At 44.1% G+C, this 27,278-nt stretch overlaps 7 protein-coding genes across 7 annotated transcripts in view; 6 read left to right on the top strand and 1 right to left on the bottom strand.

Annotated features, from left to right (window-relative positions):
- Window positions 1-256: 256 nt before the first annotated feature.
- EAE98_004261 (uncharacterized protein) lies at window positions 257-10,330 on the top strand (the record flags this gene model as incomplete). The annotated part of the gene is made up of 3 exons (XM_038951881.1): window positions 257-536; window positions 585-620; window positions 670-10,330. Exons 1-3 carry the CDS (start codon window positions 478-480, stop codon window positions 10,328-10,330), a joined length of 9,756 nt encoding a protein of 3,251 aa, XP_038811417.1. The 5' UTR covers window positions 257-477.
- A 1,028-nt stretch (window positions 10,331-11,358) lies between these two features.
- EAE98_004260 (uncharacterized protein) lies at window positions 11,359-15,461 on the top strand. Its single transcript, XM_038951880.1, has 3 exons — window positions 11,359-11,651; window positions 11,863-14,371; window positions 14,431-15,461. The coding sequence occupies exons 1-3, from the start codon at window positions 11,644-11,646 to the stop codon at window positions 14,446-14,448; spliced, it is 2,535 nt and encodes an 844-aa protein (XP_038811416.1). The 5' UTR covers window positions 11,359-11,643; the 3' UTR covers window positions 14,449-15,461.
- Window positions 15,462-16,087: 626 nt separating this feature from the next.
- On the bottom strand, window positions 16,088-16,627 carry EAE98_004259 (uncharacterized protein; the record flags this gene model as incomplete). Its single annotated transcript, XM_038951879.1, has 1 exon — window positions 16,088-16,627. The coding sequence occupies one exon, from the start codon at window positions 16,625-16,627 to the stop codon at window positions 16,088-16,090; it is 540 nt and encodes a 179-aa protein (XP_038811415.1).
- A 1,067-nt stretch (window positions 16,628-17,694) lies between these two features.
- Window positions 17,695-18,308, top strand: EAE98_004258 (uncharacterized protein; the record flags this gene model as incomplete). The annotated part of the gene is made up of 2 exons (XM_038951878.1): window positions 17,695-17,789; window positions 17,864-18,308. The coding sequence occupies 2 exons, from the start codon at window positions 17,695-17,697 to the stop codon at window positions 18,306-18,308; spliced, it is 540 nt and encodes a 179-aa protein (XP_038811414.1).
- A 476-nt stretch (window positions 18,309-18,784) lies between these two features.
- On the top strand, window positions 18,785-21,115 carry EAE98_004257 (uncharacterized protein; the record flags this gene model as incomplete). Its single annotated transcript, XM_038951877.1, has 1 exon — window positions 18,785-21,115. One exon carries the CDS (start codon window positions 18,785-18,787, stop codon window positions 21,113-21,115), a length of 2,331 nt encoding a protein of 776 aa, XP_038811413.1.
- Window positions 21,116-22,407: 1,292 nt separating this feature from the next.
- Window positions 22,408-23,388, top strand: EAE98_004256 (uncharacterized protein; the record flags this gene model as incomplete). The annotated part of the gene is made up of 1 exon (XM_038951876.1): window positions 22,408-23,388. The coding sequence occupies one exon, from the start codon at window positions 22,408-22,410 to the stop codon at window positions 23,386-23,388; it is 981 nt and encodes a 326-aa protein (XP_038811412.1).
- Window positions 23,389-24,592: 1,204 nt separating this feature from the next.
- EAE98_004255 (uncharacterized protein) overlaps window positions 24,593-27,278 on the top strand; it is a gene marked incomplete at both ends in the record, with an annotated part of 3,567 nt that continues 881 nt past the window's right edge. Inside the window, one exon of the mRNA XM_038951875.1 lies at window positions 24,593-27,278. This exon is cut by the window's right edge and continues 881 nt beyond it. Within this exon, the coding sequence (XP_038811411.1) occupies window positions 24,593-27,278 (2,686 nt within the window).

Below are 27,278 nucleotides of genomic sequence, written 5' to 3'. Positions count from 1 at the left end.
TTAAAAATGAATGATAAAGTCTAGTGAATGTTATTGTCTCTGGAAAATGTTCACACAGCGAGATAGGCGGGCAGTTATTAGTGGTCTTGATACCTAGCTATGCCATGTTTTGTCGCAGAGCATAGAGGCGAAAGCGTGCGTAATTCTGCCAAGGCGGTGGCTTCCAGCTTTCAAAGCGGGCTAATGCGGCCGAGTGGCCCCTATGAAGCGTCACAATTCTACTTCGCGATCTACCACACGTTCAATCTTTTCTATTTTACCTATCCAACCAAAAAGGATTGATGCTACTCTGACTACTTCACTTGATATCTCTCGGTAATTTCGATTTTTTTTGAAGACGAAGAACGAAAGATTGACGATATTGGAGAGACAATGCAATATGTAGCATGGAGGCCGGAGTCTTTGCGATCATGAGCATTTCAGTCGGAATCACGTAGAACTTTACATTATACACACTTCAAACAAGGACATTAAAAGATGGCGAGCAGTAGTGGCTTGACAGCATCCCCTCTGCGAGCGGATCTGGGCTTCAATTGGTAGCTTTCTGCATTCCCGGCGCAAAAGCAGGCTAACTAATAGATTAGGATTTTCCTTATTGAGTTGATTGTCTGCGGGATTGTGTGAGTCTTTATACTGTGGTTGGTTTCACATAGCTAACACCCCGTATAGCACACTATTCTTCCTTTTCTATTTCAACCGTGTTTTTGCTGCCATCGTATCATTTGGTCTTCGGAAATGGACATGGCATCAATATCAAGTGTATGTCGACATCCAAGCTTTACAAATATCTCTCTTAGGAGGGCGCGTGTTTTTCAAAGGTGTTAGATACCACGGCGACAATGAAACTATATTGATACAAAATGGATACATCACATGGAAATATTGGCTCCGCAATGTGAGAGAATTGGACTTAGAAACCCACGAGTCTACAAAAAAGCAGGAGCAGGAGCCGACTGTTGATGCGAGACTTGATCAGGAAGCGGGGCCGAAAGAAAAGAAGAAACTACCGTGTCGATTCGCTATCGTTTTGAACGGGGTGGAATGGTTTGTTTACAACCGAAGTGCGGCATACGATGCTATTATATCGGGAATTGCTGGAGATGGTGAGGATACAGATCATGTTGCGCAGAGCCATGGAGATGATTCCCATCAGCATGTGAGATTAAGAAAGAAAGGTGTTGTGAATGGTCGTGGGAATGTGCAAGACTTGTCCAAGGAATCTACTGCCGATTCTCAAACTTCGCCCTCACATATCGAAGAACAAGCTAAGCCTGGAGCACCTCGCGTAGAGGATAAATCTGATAGATCTTCCGCGAATTCTCAGACAGCCGATATGGAAAATGATGAGTCGCATGCAACAGTGGAATCAACTTTCTTACTTAGGTTTCTTCCCGTTCATATTGAATGTTCCAAAGCTGCAGTGGTACTAGGGAATGAAAATACCAAGAGCGTGCTCATTGTTAAAATGGACAAAGCAGAGGGAGATCTGGACGCCTCAGCAGCGACTAAATTGGATCAGTATAAACAGCTAATAAATTTTCGTTTCGAACATCCCGTTATACAAATGCAACCGAATGATGATTACAAAGAAGATCAAACTACAGCAGCCTGTAAAATCAAACGCGGGGTTCCTGAGCAGTCGAACGCTATTGCAAGCCGCGTTCACTCCCACAGCTTTTTCCATCGACAGCGCAAGAGAGTATGGCATACTATTCAAGACCTTGTACCTTATTTTCGAAGCTCTGTAGAGTCTTTCTCATCCAGCCATGATAGCCGCTCAAACTCTCCCATTCCAGGAGACCCCAACCCTAGTAGCTGGCAAGGTCTTTCGAGGTATCTGGATGAAAGCGAGCAGGATGACAAGGCGCGGTGGTCTTCTAACGAATATGCAACAGTTACTACTATTGTTGATAGCCCCAGCGCTACTATGAGATTCTACTGGGATGTCCCAGCCAAGGTTCCATGGCGACGTGAAGTGTCAAAATTAGCATGCAATAACATCAATGGTGATGTTCCTCCTGAATGGGGGATCGATCTTCTTCTGGAAGGTGCTGTCATCAATTACGGTCCTTGGGCAGATAGGCAGCGGGCCGAGATCCAGCGAGTCTTCTTTCCAAGTCTGTGTAAAGACGCCTCTCCTGCCAAAATGATTAGACCTGGTCAATATAGAGTGCCAACACAATTCAAACTTTACATTGAACTTGACCACGAGACGACTCTTCGAGTGCCCATTAGAGAGGAATCGAAGAATTGGAAATGGACAAAGCAAGCAGAAACAGCTGGTGCCCGGCCGAGCGAGCGAAAACGAACTAATAACAGAGGTCGCAGGAGAAAAGATGACAAGGGGACCCCTGGGCCAGAGGTTAGACCTTTTGGTTGGCTTGATATTAAGGTTGGGGCGAACGCAACGATTCGATACCTGATGGATATGGTGGCAGGAGAATCTGGATTTTCAAACAAGCTTCAATTGGATTTGCCCAACACCGAGATAACTACAAGTGTTAACCACGGGCTACTTTGGAGATCTACCGGAAATGTGATTAGTTGTGATCTATCAAATCCCTTACAATGGAACGGTTTCCGAACATGGAATTTCGATATTGGCAGTCGCGGACTAGAACTTTTTATTCTGAGGGAACACATCTTCCTCCTCACAGATCTTGTTGGGGACTGGGCCAGTGGTCCGCCGCCAGAATATCTCACATTTACGCCGTTTCGGTATTTGGTGAACCTCAATCTTCAGGCATTCAAACTCTACCTCAACGTCAATGACTCCAACATAATCAACAATCCTGCCGATTTTGACGATAATACCTTCATCATCATTTTTGGAGAGTCGCTGATTGCAGACATTTGCATTCCCATCGATACATTTCGGCCTCACCGAAACGATATATCGTTTGATGTTTCCGCTAAGCACGGTGGTTTGAATCTGCATGTGCCTCCGTGGAATACGCAGGCCACCTTTCTGAAATCTACAGAAATTGCTGAACTCGATACTTTAAAACTTGGAGGAAAATATCAATATTGCGCAACTACTTCTTCCAGTAATACCGATACGCTAATACTTGATGTACATGGCAATGGGGCTACAGCGCAATTCTATGGATTCGTCATTCGATATTACCTCAAGGTGAAAGACAATTACTTTGGCGATGATATTCATTTCAGGACCTTGGAGGAACACCAAGAAGCCATCCGTGTCAAAACCGCCAACAGCCAAGAGGACGCGAACGTTCAACCTCACAAGAAGAGCAATGATCTCGATGTGATCCTGAGCATATCTGCTGACGAATCCAGTGTAATTTTACCCGCAAATTTGTATTCAGCAAAGAACCATGTTCGAATCGAGATTGCGACACTGGCTGCTGATCTTCGCTTCACCAACTATTACATGGACTTGGATGTAGAGCTTGGCACACTAGCTTTCTCTTTGGGTACCGAAAGTGATAGTAGAATGTCTTTTGCTAGCGCAACGTCTGGTACTCAGCTTTTTATCGACGGTCTTAATATATCGGGCAACCGCCTTTTTGGTCTGCCTCCTATTGAACCAACTTACGTCTGTAATTGGGACTTTAGTGTGGGCGCAATTACTGGCGAGTGTACAACGGAATTCTTTGTGCGATTGCTTGGAAGTGTCAAGGCAGTTGCATTTTCCTTCGATGACGATGAAAATGCCCTGCCGCCAACTGCTGAATTAATATTGCACGATGTCACTTTTCTCCGTGCCTCGGTTAATTCCATACGCATTTGGATACATGTCGAAGAAGCAGCCTTTCTATTTTCCACTTCTAAAATTATATTGAATTTCGATGATTGGGCTGGATCCCATTACTCCAAGAAACTAGATCTTCAAATACCAAATCTGAAATTTGGCTGTGTTGATGCGGAATCAGCTTCACGGCACAGATCAAGAGCACAACATCCCGTGGAGACGCATGGCCTTATTCAAACAACGATAACATTTGGGATGATCCTGAAGAAGCTTGCATTTGTAGAGGATCGTGGCCTGCAGCAAGCACACCTAAGACTTCATGACCGAAGAACGCACCGGACCGATTTCCTCTTACATGATTATGTTATGACAGACGTAGATCAAGAGAATGTTGAACCGCCTGCAATGTGTGTTCCGCCAATGCCCCTTCCACTCTCTTACAATGACGGCCTTATTCAAGACAGGCCATCTACTTACAAGATGTCCTCCAATGTATCGTCGGTTCGCAGGAATCGACCTCAGACTGGGCGCCAAAGCTCATTCTTGACCGCTTCTAGTTCAAGCTTCAGAAGCAATCAGAGTATCATTCGGCCTCACTCGTTCAATCGTGAGGGAACATCCATTTCTGCTTCACGTTCCCGAAGTATACAGGCTGGTCAATCACATCTCAGAGACCTTTCAGTTTCGACCGGTCGTCAATCTTCATTCTATAGTGCTGTTGGCGAGCCTAAAGGCATACCTCCATCTAATGTTACCTTCTCAAGCTCTTATATAGCGCCATATTTTCCACTTGAGGCTGTCGAACCTGATATCAAGGATCTTCCAGTCCTAGATCCAGAAGCTCAGACCGAAAACACCATGCAATCACCTCGCATGAATTTAGAAGACATTCAGCCAGATCGAGTGGGCGAGAACGCCACCCATGTCAGCTTTATCATAGAAATGCCCGGGGGTATCAAGGCAGTGTTTAGCCCGAAAGCAGTGCGAGCTGTTGCGGATTTACTCACTGCAATACAACCTGTAGATCCTGTGGATATGATAGATGATCTTCAGATTAGCTCCATGGGAGAGATATTCGGCATGGACAAAAAAGACAAGATACACGGCGAGGTTCTTGATATAGCTGTGCGGACTCCAGGCATATGTCTTCGATTCTTAAATTCGCCCGATGCACATGACTTGACCAGTGATAAAGATGAAACGCATGATCAGTATGATCTCTCTATCGCAAAGCTTGCCATTACCTCAAGAAGTGAGACAACTGGAACTTCGGACCTCATCGCCGCCCAAGCTGGTCGGCAGTCCTCTGCAATCCATTTATACCTCGGTTCTGCTATCATGGCTGCGAAGGAACGATTCGGTGATCTAAATGATCCTCAGGCAGCTGTGAACGCGATTCTTGAGGATGTTGTGTTCTGGATTTCTTCTGGACATAACACGGCGGCAAACATAATATTCAAGACTATAGAAGTCAACACGGCTAGCAGTAAGATTGAATATCTTGCGTCGTTGGTCCATCGTACCAATGTTCTCGCTGATCGAGTAAGTGAGACATTTGCGTCTAGATTAAGCCAACAACGAAATCGTCTCCAGCTATTCACATATCTCGTCGCGACTGCGGGGGAGCATGCTACAGATCCTTTATTCTTGACAAGACCGGCTTACGTCCTTCGAAGCGCACAGAGGCATTTGAGAACCCATGATTCGTGGAAAGTAATTGCTCGACTTCGACACATGTATTCAATACTTGGCACATCTTCGCAACACGATATCGTTAGCCGGTGCGCAAATAATGCAGAAAGCGTTCCCGAAGACGCTGCTCAGCGAGTCCTCGCTAGCTTTTCTCAATGGAGGAGCTGGGATCTCAACAATCTTGGCACTTGTGTCTTGATGAGTAATGTTTTCGGCTTTGCCAACGATGATGCCACGGTAACGGTAGCAGAAGCACCAAACTTGAGCATATCATTTCGAACAGAACTTGTAAGGCTAGTGATAGATCCAGGTCCGAAGCAAAACGAGGTTGCACTATCTTCTTTGTCGGCCAGTGTTTCGGTGACAACTACGCGTTCTTCCATCACGTCTCCAATATCTATATCGCAGCATGGCTCAGATACAGACACAGTTCAGAACACTATCGTGCATGTGTTTTGCGAGAAAATTTCGATTAATTTAAATTGGGAACTATGTGAGCTTGTGCAAGATATCTTAAAATTATATCAACAAAGCGAATCAAACGCAAAAGTACCAGAAAGGCCTTCACCAATCACGCTAGCTCGCCCAAAAGTAAAAGCTAAACAAAATCTTCAGGTCGTGATTGCAACTGACAAAGGTTCTATCACGCTTGACACAATAAATCTCAGAGCTGTTTCCATTAGTAACGGCTTGAAAGTATCTGTTGTTTCAACAGAAGACATTGCTAACACGACTATGATAAATGTCATGCTCGCTGCAGAAGCTGCTACCTCGAAAATTCAGAGTCATTCGCAGCCTTTAAGTCTGTACCAGCTGCGGAATCCAAGTGTCTATGTGTCATTCGAAAGCTCAATGCTCGACGAAACTTCTCTTAACGTTTTTAAAGTTGCAGCAAATTCGCAAGAGTTGTCATTCATAGTCCAGCAAGATATTGTCGCACTTATTGAAGTCTTGGACTTAGTGATTGGGGATGAAGTCGCGCAGCTGAACCGTTTGATACAGAAGCTTCCTACAGCCAAACGACCTGCATCGCCGCCGAATGTCTTGCAATCAAGTGTTCAAGAATCAAAGCCCATCAACAAGATTAATTTGGCACTGTTCCTAAATATGTATCAAGTCAGCATACCTCTCATACAATCGTTGACATATACCATTTCAGGTGTTGTTGCTAGGGCTTCCTTGGCAGCTCAATTTGGGTCCGAAATTGTCTTTGATTTTGACATTAAAGAACACTCACACGATGTGCAAACAGCCCAAAATGATAAAAAGCAAAGTATTTCGTTGTTGCAAATGCCACCAACAAACGGTCGTATCGTTAGTAGTATGTCCGTGGAAGAGAATAAGATTTCAGTCTTTGCTTCTGTGGAACCCATAGAGCTTGATGCAACTGCTCTCCATAGTCTCTTGACTGCACTCAATCGACCAGAAATATCTAGTGTCGTTTCCGATATCCGTGACGATATCAAAGCAATACAAGCACACATTGAGGAAATATTCGGTTCTAGCAGCAGTCCAGTACCGGATTCACCACCGAAAGCCGGTCCTGCTCTTATATACGATGCTCACCTAACCTTTGCAGGTTTAGATGTTTATGCAAACGCGGAACCGTCGCGAGAGGGAAAAACCACGGCAAGACTTGAGTTCAACGTCGGATGCGTGCAACTTCTAGTTGCAAACAGGCTGGAGGCACATGGGGCAACATATGAATTTCCAGAGATTCATGTAAGTCTGCATCGTATTATGTTTGAATTGTCTCGCCTCAACAATGGGACTATGGAACCTTGCGGAAATCTTGCATTCGCTGCATTCTTGACTGCCACGAGCAAAAAGAACGAAATAGGGGACGATGTTAGATCATTTAATCTCACTAGCAATGGCCTTGAAATCAACCTTTTCGCGGAAACTGCATCTTCTGTAGTAGATGTCATGGGTCATTTGCAAAATAAAATCAAAGACATCGACTTCACTAGAGAAAAACAGTATTTTAAGAAACTTCGTAACTCCAGACCAAGGATTACAGTCAACGATGAGCCCAAAGATCATGATAGCATTACTGGCTCAACGTCTACCATTATGTTTGCTTCGATGTACACTCTGGAATTGCTCAATATCCAAGTTAGTTGGCTGGTTGGCAATACAGAAAACGATCGCATCTCGCATTCTGAGAAGGAAAATCTGGTTTTATCATTGAAACGTATTGGTTTGTCTACAAGGAAGGAGAATTCTGCTCGACTTACCATTGAAGACTTACAACTGCAAATGGTACCCTCATCACATGACAAAATCCAACGTTCGCTTAACTCGGCTTTATTGCCAGAAGTTATCTTCAATGTTGGATATATTTCTGGTCAAAATACCCGTAGGTTAGCATTTCAAGCGGCAGGAAAATCCCTTGATTTGCGACTGACTTCTCAATTCATCATACCTGCCGCTGAGCTTCAACGATCAATTGGATCTGCTACCGAAATGGTACGGGTAGCGTCAGCTACATGGAGTGCAAGCCCACCACCGACACTAATACCACCAACGCCTTCCAACAAAAGGCAGCCCTTCTTCGGGAAGAAACGTATGGAGTCTTTACTGGTGGATGCGGACTTTGCTGGAGCTGTTGTATATCTGTCGGGAAGGAAACTGGCAGAGACTACGCAGACAAATCAAGCAGGCATAACGAGTCGCGTGCCTCATGCTGGAAGATATGGGCAATTTACGCATAAAGACGCCGGTAGTAGCACGGTCTTACGCGCGCCTGGCCTGGCTTGGAAAATAGAGTATACAGATAATGGTCTTGATGACCCGTCTCTGAATGCTGAGGTGAAAGTGGACGCTTCGACAAACATACTCTATCCATCAGTTGTGCCTCTCATTTTAGAGATATCTTCCTCAGTCAAAGACATTGTAAGCGAGGATGGCAAGGACAAAAAGTCGGTGCCCAAAACATCGCCACAAAAATTCATGGGCTCCGATGACGATAACATTTTGGCAGCCGATCCCAGTACTGTCCTTGGCCGCACTCGCCTCAATCTAGGGCTTAGAATTTGTAAGCAAGAGTTCACTCTTAGCTGTCAACCTATAGCTCGTGTTGCTGCTAGCGCGCGATTTGACGAAATCTATTTGACTATCAACACGGTCCGATCTACCGAGCATGGACATTTCTTTGCTGCATCCGTTGCTTTCTCAAGGCTGCAAGCTTCAGTACAACATGTTTATTCCAGGGAATCTACAGGAAGCTTTGATGTTGAATCAATTTTCCTATCTCTCATGAATAGTAAGCATGTGAGTGGCACCAGCGGAATGTCTGCAATATTAAAAATTAGTCCTATGAAAGTCTTAATCAATGCCAAGCAATTACAAGATTTCCTGCTCTTTAGGGAGATTTGGGTTCCACAAGAGTTGCGTGAAGGCTCTACAGCTCCTGTATCGTCAACTGATAATATACAATCATCAACCTTTCTCGTACAGAGATACCAGCAAGTTGCAGCAACTGGTGCTTTCCCTTGGAATGCTACAGTCTCTATTGCTGAGCTGGACGTTCAATTGGATCTCGGCCAAGCTATCGGCAAATCCGCTTTCATTATATCAAATTTCTGGATCTCATCCAAAAAGAATTCGGACTGGGAGCAAAATCTGTGTCTCGGCTTTGACAAAGTTGGTGTTGACAGTTCAGGCAGAATGAGTGGATTCGTGGCGCTTCAGGATTTCAAAATACGCACCTCCATCCAATGGCCAGCACGCGAGAAGGCATTGAATCAAACGCCATTAGTTCAAGGCTCTTTGGGTTTCAGCCAATTAAGAGTCAAGGCTGCATTTGATTATCAAGCCTTCTTGGTTGCGGATATCACATCTTTCGAATTCCTTATGTATAATGTTCGTAATGGGACGCAGGCGAAGGGAGATCGACTCGTTGCCATTTTAGATGGGGAAGCAGTACAAATTTTTTGTACGGCAACGACCGCCTCGCAAGCACTCGCTTTATACCAAGCATTCTTGCGTCTCGCTCAAGAGAAGAAGAGTAATTATGAAACGTCCCTTTCGGAAATTGAAAAATACATTAAACGTAAATCGATCTCTCAGACAATTTCACCCAATCCCAAGACACCTGTTACGGAGCCGAAACCAGAAAAGTCGAAATCACCTGTATCACTGCACACTGATGTGATCGTCACACTGAAAGCATTGAATATAGGGGCGTTTCCAAGCACATTCTCCGACCACCAAGTCTTCAAAATCGAGGCACTCAATGCACAGGCACGATTTGCCGTAACCATGGATCGGGGAAAGATTCATAGTATTTTAGGTCTCACTCTCGGTCAACTTCGCATTGGACTTGCTGGAGTGAAGCAAGATGAGGCGCCAAAGTCCGTTAGCGACCTTTCTGTGGAAGATGTGGTCAATAGTGTCACGGGATCTCGTGGTGGTACCATATTGAAAGTCCCCCAGGTCGAGGCCACGATGCAAACCTGGCAGATTCCTGGTTCCAACCACATCGATTACATATTCAAAAGCTCTTTTGAGGGGAAGGTTGAGGTTGGATGGAATTATTCCCGTGTCAGCTACATTCGTAGCATGTACGGTACACACACAAAAGCATTAGCACAAAGACTAGGAAAGCCTCTACCACCCTCGGCCTTGAAAATCACGGGTGTACCAAACGCAGAAGATCCACAAAGTAAAGAGGGTGAGCAACAAAAGATTACGGCCGAGGTCAACGTTCCTCTATCGAAATATGAATATACAGCCCTTGAGCCCCCTGTCATCGAGACTCCTCTTCTTCAAAGTCTGGGTGAAGCAACACCACCTTTGGAATTCTTTGGGTTACATCGAGATCGACTTCCAAATCTCACACATCAAATAGTGATTGTAGCGTTATTAGAATTGGCTGGGGAGGTAGAGGATGCTTATGAAAAGATTTTAGGGTCCTCTTGAGTACATTTCGACTTTGCGAATCACTTATTCATGTGTCAGTTTCACACATGATCTTTACAGATAGCAGCGATGGAGTTGGGGTGAACTTTCTGATGGAAGACTAGAGGTCTTAGGGTAGATCGCTGAGTCTATACTATTAATAGCAGCTTAATAATATTCAATTTATTGTTTTTGATACATAACCTACTCTTCACTCGTATTTGGGTTTATATAATGACTGAATTTACTAGGTGCTTTGAAACTAACTAGTAATTGAATAGCATGTTACTAAATTTGTAAAATCATTGATTTCTATATCAATTCAATCCATTCCTTAATTCTGACGCAGACCGGATTTGTCATGCCGGTAAGGCGGTGAGTCAAGAGGAGGGGTAAATGTTGACCGGGTGAATGAGCTACCATACGTTTATTGATTACCTACCCAATAGTGAGTGGGTAAATCATGAATTCTTTGATACAGTCACATACTAGGTAGATAAAAATCATGAGATGTAGTGGAGTGTCTGTATAAATATCATGGATTCATATGGAAATCACAATGAGTTGTGGTTAATGTGCGTTGTAATTTGTAAGCCCCTCCTCCCCACCAAGTACATTGAGCATATCTAGTAAAAGAGGAGGGTGAATTTAAAACTTGAAAATGCCAAAGTACACCTAGTGCTTTTTTCTAGTACAGTACTCCGTAGGGTATACAATCATACTGACACATATACGGTGACCTGAACTGCACAAAATGATAATGTACCCTTTACTAATACACTTATTACAGAATGAACCAATGATAATAAAGGTAAAGAATGCTACATACCGTACACCTCCGTAAGCGTATTCACTCGGTTAAATGATCTGAATTACAATCCTGCTTACAATTGGTAGGCGGATGCAATTCATTCTCATTCCAAAACCTCAACTAGGGCACTAACCCTTTTAAGGCATGCATTATAGTTGCCTAGCCACCCAACTCGGTGCAAAAAAATTAAGTGAAAAATTTCCAGATTACAATTGGAACCCCGCCACTTTTACTTGCCCCACCCGAGATCTTTTCCTACCAAATTCTTGCCCACCTTTATACAAGACTTCCTTCTCTTCCCCTCTTCTTCTTCCTCTCATTCTACATCGAAAGTATCACCAAATCTTTCTTTGTATTATCTCTCTATCCCAAATACTTTTGGGTCTGTAGCAGGTATCTACAAACTATTTACGATACTTCAAGTGGTTCAATAAACCACTCAAGTATCTATTCGTTCGAGCGTGTGTCGAACGTCAAAACAATAAATCTTCTTTAATCAGCTTCTCGAAGCACCACCGCCAACATGGTTAAGTGAGTACTTATTTTCCCTCTCTCTTAACATCATACCATCTTTGGCAGATACATAGATGAAACTATTAAACCGCAAATCATCAAAAGTATCTCTAACCATCTTGTTTTGATGGATGAAGGATCTTGAAATGATAAGCTCGAGATGGAGGATTCGGAGATAAGCTTAGGCTTTTGACAATGAACTGTTTGCTAACGATTCTTCTCTTGATAGCTTCACCGTTGAGGAGGTCCGCCAATTGATGGACAAGGCTACGAACGTTCGTAACATGTCCGTCATTGCCCACGTCGACCACGGAAAATCTACCCTTACCGATTCCTTGCTCTCCAAGGCTGGTATTATCTCCGCCGCAAAGGCTGGTGATGCCAGAGCTACTGATACCCGTGCCGATGAACAAGAGCGTGGTATTACCATCAAGTCCACTGCCATCTCCCTCTACGGTAACCTCCCAGACGATGACGACTTGAAGGACATTGTTGGCCAAAAGACCGACGGAAGAGATTTCTTGATCAACTTGATCGATTCACCTGGTCACGTTGATTTCTCCTCTGAAGTTACTGCTGCTCTCCGTGTCACTGATGGTGCTCTCGTTGTCGTCGATACCATCGAAGGTGTCTGTGTGCAAACTGAGACCGTCCTCCGTCAAGCTCTTGGTGAGCGTATCAAGCCTGTTGTCATCATCAACAAGGTCGATCGTGCTCTCCTCGAGTTGCAAGTCTCCAAGGAAGATCTTTACCAATCTTTCTCGAGAACCATCGAGTCCGTCAATGTCGTTATCTCTACCTACTTCGACAAATCTTTGGGTGATGTCCAAGTTTACCCAGGTAAGGGAACGGTTGCTTTCGGTTCCGGTCTCCACGGCTGGGCTTTCACCATCAGACAATTCGCTCAAAGATACGCCAAGAAATTCGGTGTTGACAGAAACAAGATGATGGAGCGTCTCTGGGGCGACAACTACTTCAACCCACACACCAAGAAGTGGACTACCAAGTCTTCTCACGAGGGTAAGGAGTTGGAGCGTGCTTTCAACCAGTTCATTCTCGACCCAATTTTCCGTATCTTCGCTGCTGTCATGAACTTCAAGAAGGACGAGATCCCAACTCTCCTCGAGAAGCTTAACATCAAGCTTTCTCCAGATGACAAGGACAAGGAGGGCAAGCAACTTCTCAAGGTTATTATGCGTACTTTCTTGCCAGCTGCTGATGCTCTTTTGGAGATGTTGATTCTCCATCTCCCATCCCCAGTTACCGCCCAAAAGTACCGTGCTGAGACCTTGTACGAGGGTCCTCCAGATGATGAGGCCTGCATTGGTATCCGTGACTGTGACCCTAAGGCTCCTCTTATGTTGTACGTCTCCAAGATGGTACCAACATCTGATAAGGGACGTTTTTACGCTTTCGGTCGTGTCTTCGCTGGTACCGTCCGTTCCGGTTTGAAGGTCCGTATCCAGGGTCCTAACTACACCCCTGGCAAGAAGGATGATTTGTTCATCAAGGCCATCCAACGTGTCGTTCTCATGATGGGTGGTAAGGTCGACCCTATCGACGATGTTCCAGCCGGTAACATTCTCGGATTGGTCGGTATCGATCAATTCTTGTTGAAGTCTGGTACCCTCACCACCAGTGACACCGCTCACAACTTGAAGGTCATGAAGTTCTCCGTCTCCCCTGTCGTCCAACGTTCAGTCGAGGTCAAGAACGCTCAAGATCTCCCCAAGCTTGTCGAAGGTCTCAAGCGTCTCTCCAAGTCCGATCCTTGTGTCTTGACTTTCATCTCCGAATCCGGTGAGCACGTTGTTGCTGGTGCCGGTGAGTTGCATTTGGAAATTTGCTTGAAGGATCTCGAGGAGGACCACGCTGGTGTTCCTCTCCGTATCTCTGACCCTGTCGTTCCATACCGTGAGACCGTCACTGGCAAGTCCAGCATGACTGCTCTTTCCAAATCCCCTAACAAGCACAACCGTCTTTACATGATCGCTGAGCCTCTCGACGAGGAGGTTTCCAAGGAGATCGAGGCCGGAAAGATCGGTCCCCGTGATGATTTCAAGGCTCGTGCCCGTATCTTGGCCGATGAGCACGGATGGGATGTCACTGATGCCCGTAAGATTTGGTGTTTCGGTCCAGATACCAACGGTGCCAACTTGTTGGTTGATCAAACCAAGGCTGTTCAATACTTGAACGAAATCAAGGATTCCGTCGTCTCTGGTTTCCAATGGGCTTCAAGAGAAGGTCCAATTGCTGAAGAGCCAATGAGATCTTGCAGATTCAACATCATGGATGTTACCCTCCACGCTGATGCTATCCATCGTGGTTCCGGACAAGTCATGCCAACTACCCGTCGTGTCTTGTACGCTTCTACCCTCTTGGCTGAGCCAGGTCTCCTCGAGCCAGTCTTCTTGGTCGAGATTCAAGTACCAGAATCTGCCATGGGTGGTGTTTACGGTGTTCTCACCAGAAGAAGAGGTCACGTCTTCGCTGAAGAGCAACGTCCAGGAACTCCTCTTTTCACCATTAAGGCATACTTGCCAGTCGGTGAATCTTTCGGATTCAACGCTGATCTCCGTTCCCACACCTCCGGTCAAGCCTTCCCACAATCCATCTTCGATCATTGGCAAATTCTTCCAGGTGGATCACCAATTGATGCAACCTCCAAGACTGGACAAATCGTCCAAGAGCTCCGTAAACGTAAGGGTATCAAGGTTGAGGTTCCAGGTTACGAGAACGTAAGTTTACATTATTTCATAACCCTTTGCAAAAAACATTTGACTGATCATTTCAATAGTACTATGACAAGCTATAAAGAACGAATTTCCAAAATAAAAGATACCGTCCTTCCCATATTCCCATGCACATTTCACATCAAGATTATCTCAAGCTCCGGCGCTTTCATGATTTTCTGAGCGAATGCTCGTTGACCACTTCGGCTTGATAGCCAATTTGGTATAAAAAGCTAGCCGCACGCCATGTGATAGACAGATGAGCCTTTTCACATCTCTTGAGCTTCTGTTTTCATTTCGAGTCTTCATGTATTTAGCAGCATGGCGAATTGAAGGATTTCAAAAACATGATTTATGACATTTAACAATGGTATCCTATGAATTGGTGAAACTATAACGATGTGAAAATGTGAATTCACTCCACGTCCGCACCGTAATAATCCTAAAACGAGAACAGTCTTTTGAATAGTTTCGAACTTCTCCCTGATATATGCTGGGTATTCAAACCAACGACTAGAGTCCCAGTAATACACTTCTGCCACCGAAAGACTCCAACAAACTCGCATTTACCAGATGACAATTTGAGGTTGCAAATGTCAGTGTCAATACAACAACCAGAACGGTGGTAGGGATTTTCCATCATCCTCTCGGTCAAAACCCCACTCACTTCATCCAAAAACTCCACCAGGCCTATCTCAAGACCATCGATCCATGAAGAAGAATCCACTCACTCATTTCCTCGCCCTTCCTTCCAAACTCTTCCAAAAAATTGCAAAATTTCAATCATTCATTTTATTCACTAACTATCTACCTAGTATTCATACCTAGGTATCAAGAGTAGCAAATCCGCCTATCATCTAGTATGGGGGAAAAAACAATGAACAGGCGACAGATGTCACAAATCACCCCCAAAAAAGAATCAAAAGAAAACTTCGCCTCGGGAGGGGCTCGAACCCTCAACCTTGGGCTTAAAAGGCCCACGCGCTAACCAATTGTGCCACCGAGGCCGATTTTGTGTTACAGGATGTTTGTCCTATTTGATGGTGCGGAGGGAGGGATTAGGATATATATATTTATGGGAAATTTTGGATTTTACGGCGGGATGGGATGGGGTGGGGTGGGGTGGAGTGGAGTGTTTGTTGGAAGTGGAAGTGGAGTGGACGGATGGATGGATGGGTGGGGTTTGTTGGTGGGATTTTGGGTTGGGTTTTTTGTTTGTTTGTGTGGAATGGGATGGGATGGGATGGGATGGGATTTAAGGATAGAGTACAAGTGGAAGAGAGAACTTGGCTGGTGTATATTATTTGCATGTATGGTGTGTAGTACAATGCGATAAAAAAAATAGCATGTATTTTAAGATGAGCATTTGCTCTTGGTATTTATTTATTATTCATGGAGCGAACGAGCCCATTGTTATACTTGGAGAAGAGAAAATTCATGCATTCAGGCCTAACTCTTATCTGCCCAGTGCCTACGTGCTTGCTCCCTAGCCCATAATGGAATGAACTCCTAAATTCTTGGTACCCGAACAATACATCCAATCCAAACCCAAACTTTCTTCAGATACTCCGGGGCGTAGCATTCATAGAGATCTCGAGTGAGAATTCTTCTTGCGTCTTCGGTCGATCAACCGCCACATCGTATCCGTTATCTTCCATTAGTCAATTCCAAGTGGGTATCTTTCCGCGAATTAAATCAATGAAACTCCAAGTCTCCTATATCTCAAGCTCTTTCTGTGCCGGATAAAGCTTTCATTTTTCCCTTGCTGCTATCCTTTTCATCAATCGCAACCCTGTGAGATCGACTTCTACTTCTTGTTCTCTGTCTTCTCCTTGGAATCTCCTTATCGGCTGAGTGACCCTTGCTACGAGAGCGGGAGGGTGATTGACCTCTCCGGGTCTTTGAGCGCGGAGAGCAAAGAAGAAGAGATGATGATGGGGAGGGAGTCGTGGTCGTTGTCGTTGCTGTAGCGTGAGTCTTTTGGTATTTGGTTTTGTGGGCTGTGGATGTAAGGGATGTCATGGTTGCGTTTGCGTTTGTTGATTTGGGGTTGAGGGGTGAGGATACTGGCAATGGTGAAGAGGTTGTTGGGTGAGATGTCTGAGGTGATCGATGACGAACTCGACCTCGAAAATTCGTGGATGTACTGGTTATTATGGGTGGTGGAGAAGCAGCAGAAGAGCGGCGACGTTTACGACCGCGCTGAGGGGACGGTTCGTTGGAAGGTGGATGGGCTGCGGGGCGAGGGTCAATAAGTGTCATTTTTACGATGGAGGTGGAGGATGGGTATGGTATGTATGTCAGGAGTTTGTTTGTTTGTCTCGATACAGTTCTGGTGATCCAGTTTGCAAGGTTCGAGCTTTTGAGGTAAAGTCGTCTATTGTGATTGATGTTGGGTAGTCAGTCAACTATGTTCTTTTGTTAGTTTGTTCCTTGAGTAATACTCGAAGATATAGTATACATGGGAGATTTTACATAAAGAGTGATCGTCCGTCTCTCTATGAGTGGTCGGAGGTCAGAGGCTGAACGATAAGTTGATGGTGACTGGTGCCAGCGAACGTCAAAATGTTAGTGGTTCAATGTTGATTATATAGTGGCACAGTATCAAGAGACATATCAAAGTATGGTGGTAGGATCAAATATGTAGAGCAGACAGAGCTCTGATATTGAAGTAGTAGGACGTTGGATCTCGAAGAAGGGGGTTCATGCAAGGAATCGATTTAAGATATTTTGAATTAGATATAAGCAAACGAATTATGGTCTTTCAAATTATTAGTACGAGGTAGTTCGGATGAGATTTCTTGTTCGTTTTGAAAAGAATACCATGATAGGTACGAATAGATATACAACAATAATATGATAACTGATCAACCTTCCCTCTTCATATGTGATGAGTTGATGCGGGGAAGTTGACGATCACCTAAAAGGGGACTTTGACGAATCAAAGAACTGTTTTGTTTCACGGCTTTATGTTTGGGTTAATATAGTCCGCACGAAAATGTATGCACTAACTATATATTCACATCCATGATAACATACTGGATAGACAATTATAATCCAAATCTATTTGTATCAAAGTAACAAACAACTGTCGTGCTATACAATTGACGTAGCTACCTAGGTAGGTGTCCGTTCATTCAAATGTTGTGTTATGTGATGTATGAGGCATCGGGGAAAATAAATTTGGCGAGCCTCGTTTTCTTCGCAGACAGTGAGTGGACTTGGATCAAAAATTCAAAATACCTTCAATTTTCAGACGGGAATCACTTTTTGCAAGCTCTCTATACCAAATTCTTTATATTCTAAAGATCCCCTCACCCATATCGACAATGTTTTCACGACCAGCTGTGAGAGCTTCGAGGATTTACTGCCGCTGCTATGCAAGCTCTGCCAGTACCCCTCCGCCTATGCTCTTGAAGATCAGGTCAGTACACACGACATGCCGTTCGTTATTCTTATTTTGAGGGGGCAATTGTACTAATATTAGTCTGGTAATAGGAATGACATGAAGACTGCCATGAAAAATAAAGATAGCAATCGACTCTCAGTCCTTCGATCACTCCTCAGTCAAACACTCAATGCCTCTAAAACTTCCTCACCTATCAATACCGATATGCAAATGTTGGCTCTTCTCCGAAAAACTGCGAATGCCAGCCGAGCTGCAAGTGAAGAATTCAAGGCAGCAGGTAGAGAAGACCTCGTTGAGAAGGAAGAACAACAATTGAAGGTCTTGGAAGAATATGCTAGTGGTGTTGAGACGGTTGGTGAGGAAGAGATCAGAAATACAGTCAAGGATCTTGTCAATGGCATGAAAGCCGAGGGAGCAAAGATGCAAATGGGAGATGTGTTGAAGAGAGTATTTGCTCCTGAAGTATTGGGAGAAAAGAATGTAGAAAAGGGGGAGGTCGCAAAGATAGTAAAGGAGATTATGGCAGCATCGTAAGGGCGTTGGCCAATGTCTCAATTGTACGAGAAGATATCAAATTCGCAAAGCCTCAAGATCATAGAAATCAATTCAACTCAATCATCGTTACAATGTCTGGATTGATGGTATGGTGTTCAATCCAATTGACTCCATTTGACATTGAATAGGTATCCAGTCCAGATAATTATACCTACTACTCGAGTAGTGTACCTAGTACTGAATATCAATCGACACAAGTTTATCATCAATCGTCGTGTTTCTTCATGATTTGACATCTTTGGGGATAAATCTTTCAGCCTTGTGTTCTCCACCCTTTTGATTGGATAAGGATATTGATAAGTGACGCGACCCGGGGCCACGGTGACTACCTGGCATGTTGTGAATCTAGAGCTTGTAACATGCTTAGTTCCACCGCTCCTGGAAATGCCTCATAACCATAAATAAACAATTCTACTTCATGGCGACTTCAATACTAATTAAATATCATACTTAATATGCCAAGATTTCGACCAGCTACCACGGGTTATGCCCAAATTGCCCAAGCCGAAGAGTTCAGCGATGACGAAGATGAGGACCCCCTCGCTGCCAGCCATGCTTCCTTACAACCAGCAACCGCACCACGATATGCCTCTATTTCACAACCTCGACCGCATGGTGGAATGTATACAGATGGATACAGTTCACCCACAAATAATCGAAAGTTTGGGCATACGAGAAGGCGAAGTCGTATGGGAAGCAATGCCTCCGGTGTGGACATCAAAGCTATAAATGCTAGATTGGAACGATGGGCCGACGAGATAGCGTCCAAGTTTAAAATCAATAAAGTAAAAGGGAAATCACATCAGGAGGAAAAATTGGAAATCCAGCACTCAGTATTTCAAGCACCGGAAGGCATGCGACCCGTTACTGCTGATACTTTGGCATCGGAGCCTGATCATGGACGAATGACTAAATCGGAATTTGAGGAGGTTGTTGAAAGTGTTCGAGTTGCGATTGAGCAGGGTATGCATCCGAAAATGATATCTCAGGGTAGTTCTGGAAGTTATTTTGCTCGAAATAGTGATGGAAAAGTAGTCGGTGTGTTCAAACCGAAGGATGAGGAACCGTACGCCGCAGGAAATCCGAAATGGAATAAATGGATTCATCGCAATCTATTTCCATGCTTCTTTGGCAGAGCATGTCTGATTCCCAATTTGAGTTATGTCTCCGAAGCTGCAGCATACACGCTTGACTGCAGATTACGAACTCACCTTGTGCCCTACACCGACATAGTTCACTTATCTTCGAAGTCTTTTCATTATGATTTTTGGGATCGAAGGAAGTTTTACAGGAGTAAAAAGTCTCTACCTCCAAAGGTTGGCAGTTTCCAAGTCTTCCTCAAAGGTTTCAAGGACGCGAATATCTTTCTCCGTGAACACCCTTGGCCAGATCATGCAAATGGAGCATTTAGAATGAACGATACTCACAGAAACAAAAGAGGGTGGAAAGAGACTTGCCGTCCAGGTTCATCAAAGTCAGACGAGGGTAACGAAGGGGCAGGGGCTAGCAGTCCTACCGGATCTGGAGATGGTAATCAAAATCGACGTTTTGCTTGGACAGATGCATTACAACAATCATTTCGAGAGGAGTTGGAGAAATTGGTTATATTAGATTATATAATGCGAAATACGGACAGAGGCCTTGATAATTGGATGATCAAAATCGACTGGGAAAATCAGGGCGTTTCTATCGTTTCAGACCCTCCTCAAATGAGGACCAATCCAGACTCAGAACAGGCACCACGAGTGGTTTCTAGCTCTGATAACATCAATATGTCTCATCTACCGGCATATCCCTACCGTAGTCAAGAGCCTATGGAAGCTACAAGTAGATCGGCTACACCATCTAGAATGGCAGCACCAACCATATCTATTGGTGCGATTGATAATAGTTTATCGTGGCCTTGGAAGCATCCTGATGCTTGGCGAAGTTTTCCCTTTGGATGGTTGTTCTTACCTGTATCACTGATTGGACAACCATTTTCTCAAAAAACTCGAGAACACTTTCTTCCCTTGCTGACTTCGAAGCAATGGTGGAGCGAGACTCAGCTAGAGTTGAGAAAGGTATTCAGTCAAGATGCGGATTTTCAAGAACGCATGTTCGCTAGACAAATTGCTGTTATGAAAGGACAAGCTTGGAATGTCGTCGAAACCCTCAAAACGGTAGATCACGGTCCTTTAGAGTTGACTCGAAGGCCAAGAGTTTGTGTTTGGGATGATCTTGTTGATATACCTGTTGCGGTCCCTATGAGGGTGCCTTCTGCAGAAATGCGAAGACGTAATGAGGCTCGCAACAGCCTTGATGAAGAAATGGATATCAGTGCCGCCAATGCGCCAGCACCGCAACCAGATCTTCTTGGACTTGCAAGTCCATCTACAGAATTACCAAATCCAAACCGCTTCGAGTTAGCTAGTCCACGATATAGCGAAGAGCCTTCCCCCGACCTCGAGTCTTCTGAGCCAACATTTGCAAATACAGGATTCTCTCGAGATAATACTTCCAAGGATGGAGTGAGATTCTCAGATCGACCACACCTTCAACATTCTAGAAATCGTATGAGTTATGATGGGCCTGCAAGGTCACCAAACGGCAACCATTTTGAATCGAGAAGATTCTCATTTAGCTCGAGGAGTCGTGGAGCTGTTCAGACATTGTATGATGGTGATGATCTTGAAGGGGACTTGGGATATGCAGCAGCTGAAGGAATGGAGGGTAATCAAAGGAAGGTTATAGTAGAGAGACTTGAAACAGTCAAAAGCAAAAACCCCGTCTTTACATGGTGTTAATGGGGAAAAGGAATGATGATCCGCAAAGGCATAAATGAGTACGAATATGTATATTATCTCTCGGAAGGCGGCGCATGATTTTTATTTTTTTTGCAAATGGGCGTCAAAATAGTCTGGAGATAGACATCTTCGGGGCAGTAATCATATGGGACAAGGGGGTAGCATGATTTTTATGAAATTGGTTGGTATGCCGTTCGCTTACAATGAATGAAATATATTTGAAACATCAAGATTATTGTGTTATTCTTTTCCCCTCCCCCTTTTCGGCAAATCATGACTACCTAGGTATCTGAAGTTTTGTAGGGAAGTCTTATTAGATTGATTGATGTTGATGTTGATATTGATACTCCGTTATTGTTATTATTGTTATTTGATAAACCTGTAAGTTCGAAGTTGATTAGGCTGGCGGAAATGAAAAATAGATCATGATGAGATGGTGAATGGAATTTATTGATTATCAAGTAGTATCAAGTAGTTCTAAGCTATTATCTTTGTTCGTATTTCTCCTCGAATTGGATATGGAGTGGGAATGGTGTGAAAATCCTGTTCTTTGACTTTTTTTCTGGGTTTGTGGGTTGGTGAGGTTGTGAGGTTGTGAGTTTTGGAATGGCGGGGTTTTAGGGGTAGGTGGTTGGGTAGGTAGGTGGTTAGGTGTCTGGGAATTTCTTAAATAGGTAGTAAGAGATGTTTGTTTGGGTGGTGATGGTGTGTATGTGTAGAAGGGAACTCGGAGGAAAAGGAAAGGAGAAGAAAAAGGGAAAGAAGTAATGAGGATGGCTTGTTGATGCGCTTTTTGTGGTGTACGAGAGAGGAAGTAGGAAGTAAGAAGTGGGAAGTAGGAGGTAGAATGTCTGGGTAGTTATAGCGAGAATGAATTAGGACAGGTTAACAGCAGTTTACTGAATGGATTGTTAGATGCTACTCAAATACTTACAAACAGAAAACCATGCGGAAGGGTATTTAAAACGAGGGAGCTCATTTCACTAGCGAAAAGAAAGGATTTGAAAAAGAAATGGAGAATTAAGCTGTATTCATGTAGCTTTGTAAACTAGGCTAGCAAGAGAGTGTAGTGGCAATTAACCTTGACTGGTTGCGTTTTGAAATCCTCCAGCATTCGTTCTCTGGTCATCAACCCCCCTACTAGAAAGCCCCGACTGATTTTCATATTTTTTCTCCGGATAGAATCATCGCCTCTCCATCCCAAATGTGCTTGGACCCGAAGGATAGCTTTCATAGTTGGAACTATCATTTCTCTCCATTCTATCCGGGGTAGACCAGGCTTGCGGGCCTTGATGAGGCTGACTGAGGTATTGAGCTGTCCTCGTTCCACGCTCACTCGAGGTGGTATACTCCTGAACAAGATCTCCCCTATCGTTGGTGTTTTCTCGGGAACTATAAGGGTTTTGCAGGAAGTCGTTGCCACGGTACCTCCTCAACAAGGGCCGCCATTGCCTCAAGAGCACCATATCTCCCAAGAAGAATTACAAAGGCTGCTCGATATACCACTGATGAGTGGTGTGTCAGAAAGCTATATTCAACAAACCAACCAAGATCTAGCGCACGCCTTCAGATCTAAGCAGCAGTTTGAAATAGCAGGCCAAGAGTTGCCCGAACTTATCACAAAATCTTCACAGTTTAGACAATGGCTAGTCAACCCAGTATCTAGAGAGCTTCTCATCCATGGGAATGGATTATCCGAGCCGACATCTCCTCTTACTTTCTTCTGCTCCCTGTTGATCAAGAATTTGATCAGTATGGACCGCTTCCGTACCGTCTTCTTCTTCTGCGGATCTCATACACGATCATACGACCCCTATTCCGGAGGCATTTCAATGATCAAGAGCTTTCTCGCGCAATTACTTTCACAGGACCAGTTCGATTTGAAATTCCTAAGTCTTGATGACATCGAGCAGATTAAGGCAAACAATCTTAACGCGCTCCGATGGCTTTTCAAGACTCTAGTGCAAGATTTGGAAAGAGAAGTAACCTTGTTCTGTATCATTGATGGCATAGATTTTTACTGTGATCATCGTGGCCCTCATTTCAAAGATATGGAACTGGTGGTGGATTCTTGTTTAGAGCTTCGAGAGGCGACCGATATGCGAGCGATCTCTAAGCTGCTTATATCTTGCTCTTCAAGTACAGAGCTTAGCAAATATATAAAGGGCGACTGCTTTTTGAATTTGACTCCAGGGGAACGAACAGGTGTCGAATTCAGCTCATCGCGATTTGAAAGAGAATTCGGCAACGAATTTTCAGAAAGATATCATTGAGGTTCTGAGGTTACAAACGCTATCCACCACTAGTATTAAAATCCGGCCTTCCTAACTTCTAAGGCTCTGGATCATCTCATCGAAACCTTCATGTCGAAGTCGGCTTTTGTTAACGCCGACTGGTTCCCAGTTAGTGAAAGCGAGCGTCCTAAGCGAGTGTTCCGTAACATTGGTATCAAGTCCATGAGGAGTTCGGAGTTGAGCTAGAATAATAACCTTCATGTCATTGTAATTAGCTCGATGAGAGTGACATATCTATTAGTATACCTAGTAGTTTCTAATAATTTGATTTTGAAGGTAATACAATCCTAGGTAAGTAAAGGGACACTCGCCTTTACTAACTGGGAACTAGGCGACCAAGTTCTCGGAGGCCGGCGAGGAGTCACGTGACTTACCGAAGACGTGAGAAATGAATACTTGATAATCTAGTTAGATAACTCGACTACAGTCATATTTAGTCTTCTTTTGATTATGATGAAGGTGATTTAAGGATGGGAACATGAATGACCGGGGGCATGAGAATGGGAGATGGCGATGTATTAGCATGTTTATGCACGTGAACGATGACATTAGTGCGCTGAGACTACCTACCTAGGTAGAATCTTAACTCTCATATGATTGAAAGCTACTTAATTAGGTATCTGTTTTTCTATCAAATACCTACATACCTATCTAGGTAATTAACTTGAAAACCTTTCCTATTAAAAATGATATATCGTTGCTTACTAATTGCTTTGTACCCAAAGACTCACGGAAATTTTCTATCACATCTATCGCTGTGCCTCCTCTCTCTCCCACATCCCTACTCCGTACATATCCATACGTCTGCTCTCCTTCGTACTTTCACCTACCTACGATACCTATATAATAATAAATTCATTACTCATTCACACATAAGAAATTCTATCAATACCTAGGTATTCACGAAACTCAAAAAAACTCAGTGAATATACGAAGATCAAACAGAATGATCACATTCCGATGATTTTAGTTTCATCGACTTTTTCTTTTTCCTACTTACTTTTGCACAATCCTCCCTAGTGATAAATATTGCCCCTCCTGTGAATTTATCGGCTCGATTTACAACTACCTACCTACCATTACAACCACATCATAACCATACACACACACAGTACATACGACACACAACTTAATGCATGCGACCGTGACGAATATTCAAGGTTATCTGCCATAAAGGAGAATTATGGCCTCAATGAATAACAACTTCTCTGGTAATTTCCCAATCCTCGCAAACGGAGAGTCCCTACATACACACCAAGGCAAACAATCTGGAAGTTCAGACCTACACCCAAATTACCCTACCGATTTTGATAAATCTGTTACTTGCAATCTCTCTGTTACTTGCAATCTCTCTGTTACTTACAATCACTCTGTCACACAAGGCCAAAACCCTCCAAGATCAAGACCGAATCAAAATGAGAACAGTCCCGGTATACCACTTTCGAACGGTCATGCCACAAATGCCCAAAATTGGAGTCCCGCGCAACTGCTAAATCCTCGAAGCATTAATCAAAACTCACGACCCTCGCCCAGTTTATCACCTCATCCCCGACCAAGAATTCCACCAGCAGCATCTGCTTCTCAGCCTCTATTTCAGTTCGACACCCCCGGCGGATCGTATACGCCGTCACCTCCCTCGAACTCGAATTATAACGTGAACTCGAACTCGAATGGCCAGAATGGCTTTGCATCATACGCGAACCCAAGTGGGAAGATGCCGGGCATGGGAAGTTTTGTGGATCGAATGCATAATATTACAGATCGCGACATGGTACCTCAAAAACGCCGAAGAGTAGAAGACTTGACCGGGGAGGGAAGCAGAGCGCAATTTAATGGAAGTTCTAGTGGAGGTGCATACGGACAATATGTGAAAAACAGGAGAGTTGAAGGCTCGAACGATGGTTGTACCAAACAGGTACTCGACTTATCTTTAGTGGATGACGATGATGTTGTAGTCGTCGGGAATGAGCAGGATAGGGAAGTTTGCTACGGACGTATTGAAGGATCTCAACTCAACGCTCATCGAGTACCAACCCCAAAACCTGGAGCCCAATCACTTATACCCGAGAACTGGCCGCAGATAAAGATTGTCTTGAGAAGGAAGGAAGGGGATAAGACGAATAATATCCACGCTCTCGATTGTACTCGCGAAATTATTGGCTGTGTCGATGTGAATACTGCAATTGGACTCGCACCCATCCTCGACTCCCCAAAAATGGGTGTCAGAACAGCTGCCCGTATTCTTACAAGAAGAAAGGCGCCTGATGATCAGCCAGTGGGTTCCCCATGCAGTGTTCGTTATAATTTGGATTTGAATCTTTACGGACCAAAAAAGCACGCTCTTCAAATTGGTCGGCACCTCTCTCACAAGCAATTGTGGTTACGAACCCCACTTTCTGTAGAAGCCGGCATTCCATTGCACAATCCTCATGCTATAGAAAAGCCTTCAAGGGCCTTACAGCCCACATCTAGTACATACTCGTCTTACGCATCTCGTTCTCAGGCCCCCGTTCGGACAACAGAAGAAATCCGAAATGACGTTTTGGGAGTTTTCGACTCATTGCCGAGATCTGAGAATTTACCAGAGATGGAGCCAAGTTCTTTGATTACTACGGAGCTGCTCAAACATCAAAAACAGGGTCTCTACTTCATGATAAATAGAGAAAAGGAACGAAATTATGAGATAAATGATAAATGCGATTTGTGGAAACTTAGACATGGGAATAATGGGCAGAGGATATATTACAATGTTATAACCGGTGATGAGGAACGTAAAAGTCCACCACAGGTACTTGGTGGAATTCTTGCCGATATGATGGGACTTGGCAAAACTCTCAGCATTCTCTCCTTGGTAGCTACAACACTGGACGATTCAAGAGACTGGGCGAAGCAAAGACCATCACAATCCGATCAGAGAGAGCAGCCAGTTCTCAAATCAGGCAAGGCTGCCGCTCAGCCCAAGTTTGAACCCGCAACTCTCGCTTTGAACTGCAAAACTACTCTTTTAGTTGCTCCGCTCAGTGTCATTTCCAATTGGGAAGACCAGATCAAGGCACATATCAAACCCGATGCTTTGAAGTATTATATCTATCATGGCGCTAATCGTATCAAGGATGTTACAAAATTGTCAGAGTATGATATGGTCATTACTACATATGGTTCTGTCGCTAGCGAATGCAATAACAGGAACAAAAAGAAAGACGGTAAATATCCTCTCGAGGAGATGAATTGGTTTCGAATTGTACTCGACGAAGCTCATATGATTCGGGAACAATCAACTTTGCAGTTTAAGGCTATTTGTAGGCTTTCAGCACAGCGTCGATGGGCATGCACAGGTACACCAGTTCAGAATCGACTTGAGGACTTAGGTGCTTTGATGAATTTCCTTCGCGTCAAACCATTTAACGGAAGTGGATTTGCCCAACATATACTATCCCCTTTCAAGATTTGCGATCCTGAAATCATTCCCAAACTTCGATTGTTAGTCGACAGTATTACTCTTCGTCGACTCAAAGACAAAATTGACCTTCCTAAGCGTCATGATCAGATTGCTAGGCTAGATTTCAGTGATGAGGAGCGTATGGTATATGATATCTTTGAAAAGAATGCAACAGATAGGCTTAAAGTTATCACTTCTCAGGGAGAAAGCGCATTAGGAGGCAAAACCTTTCATCACATTTTGCAATCAATATTGCGTCTTCGTCAAGTCTGCGCTCATGGCAAGGATTTATTGAGTCCCGAGGACTTGAAAATCATGAACGGTCTAAGCAAGGACTCCGCTATCGATCTTGATAGTGAAGAATACGAAGATCAAGATGGGATGACACCCAAACAGGCTTATGAAATGTATAAGTTGATGAGAGATACGG

Source organism: Botrytis deweyae (assembly GCF_014898535.1).
Source record: "Botrytis deweyae strain B1 chromosome Unknown BDEW_008, whole genome shotgun sequence".
NCBI classification, from domain to species: Eukaryota; Fungi; Ascomycota; class Leotiomycetes; order Helotiales; family Sclerotiniaceae; genus Botrytis; species Botrytis deweyae.
The sequence above is the reverse complement of the archived record's forward strand: the minus strand, read 5'-3'. Positions and strand labels throughout refer to the sequence as shown.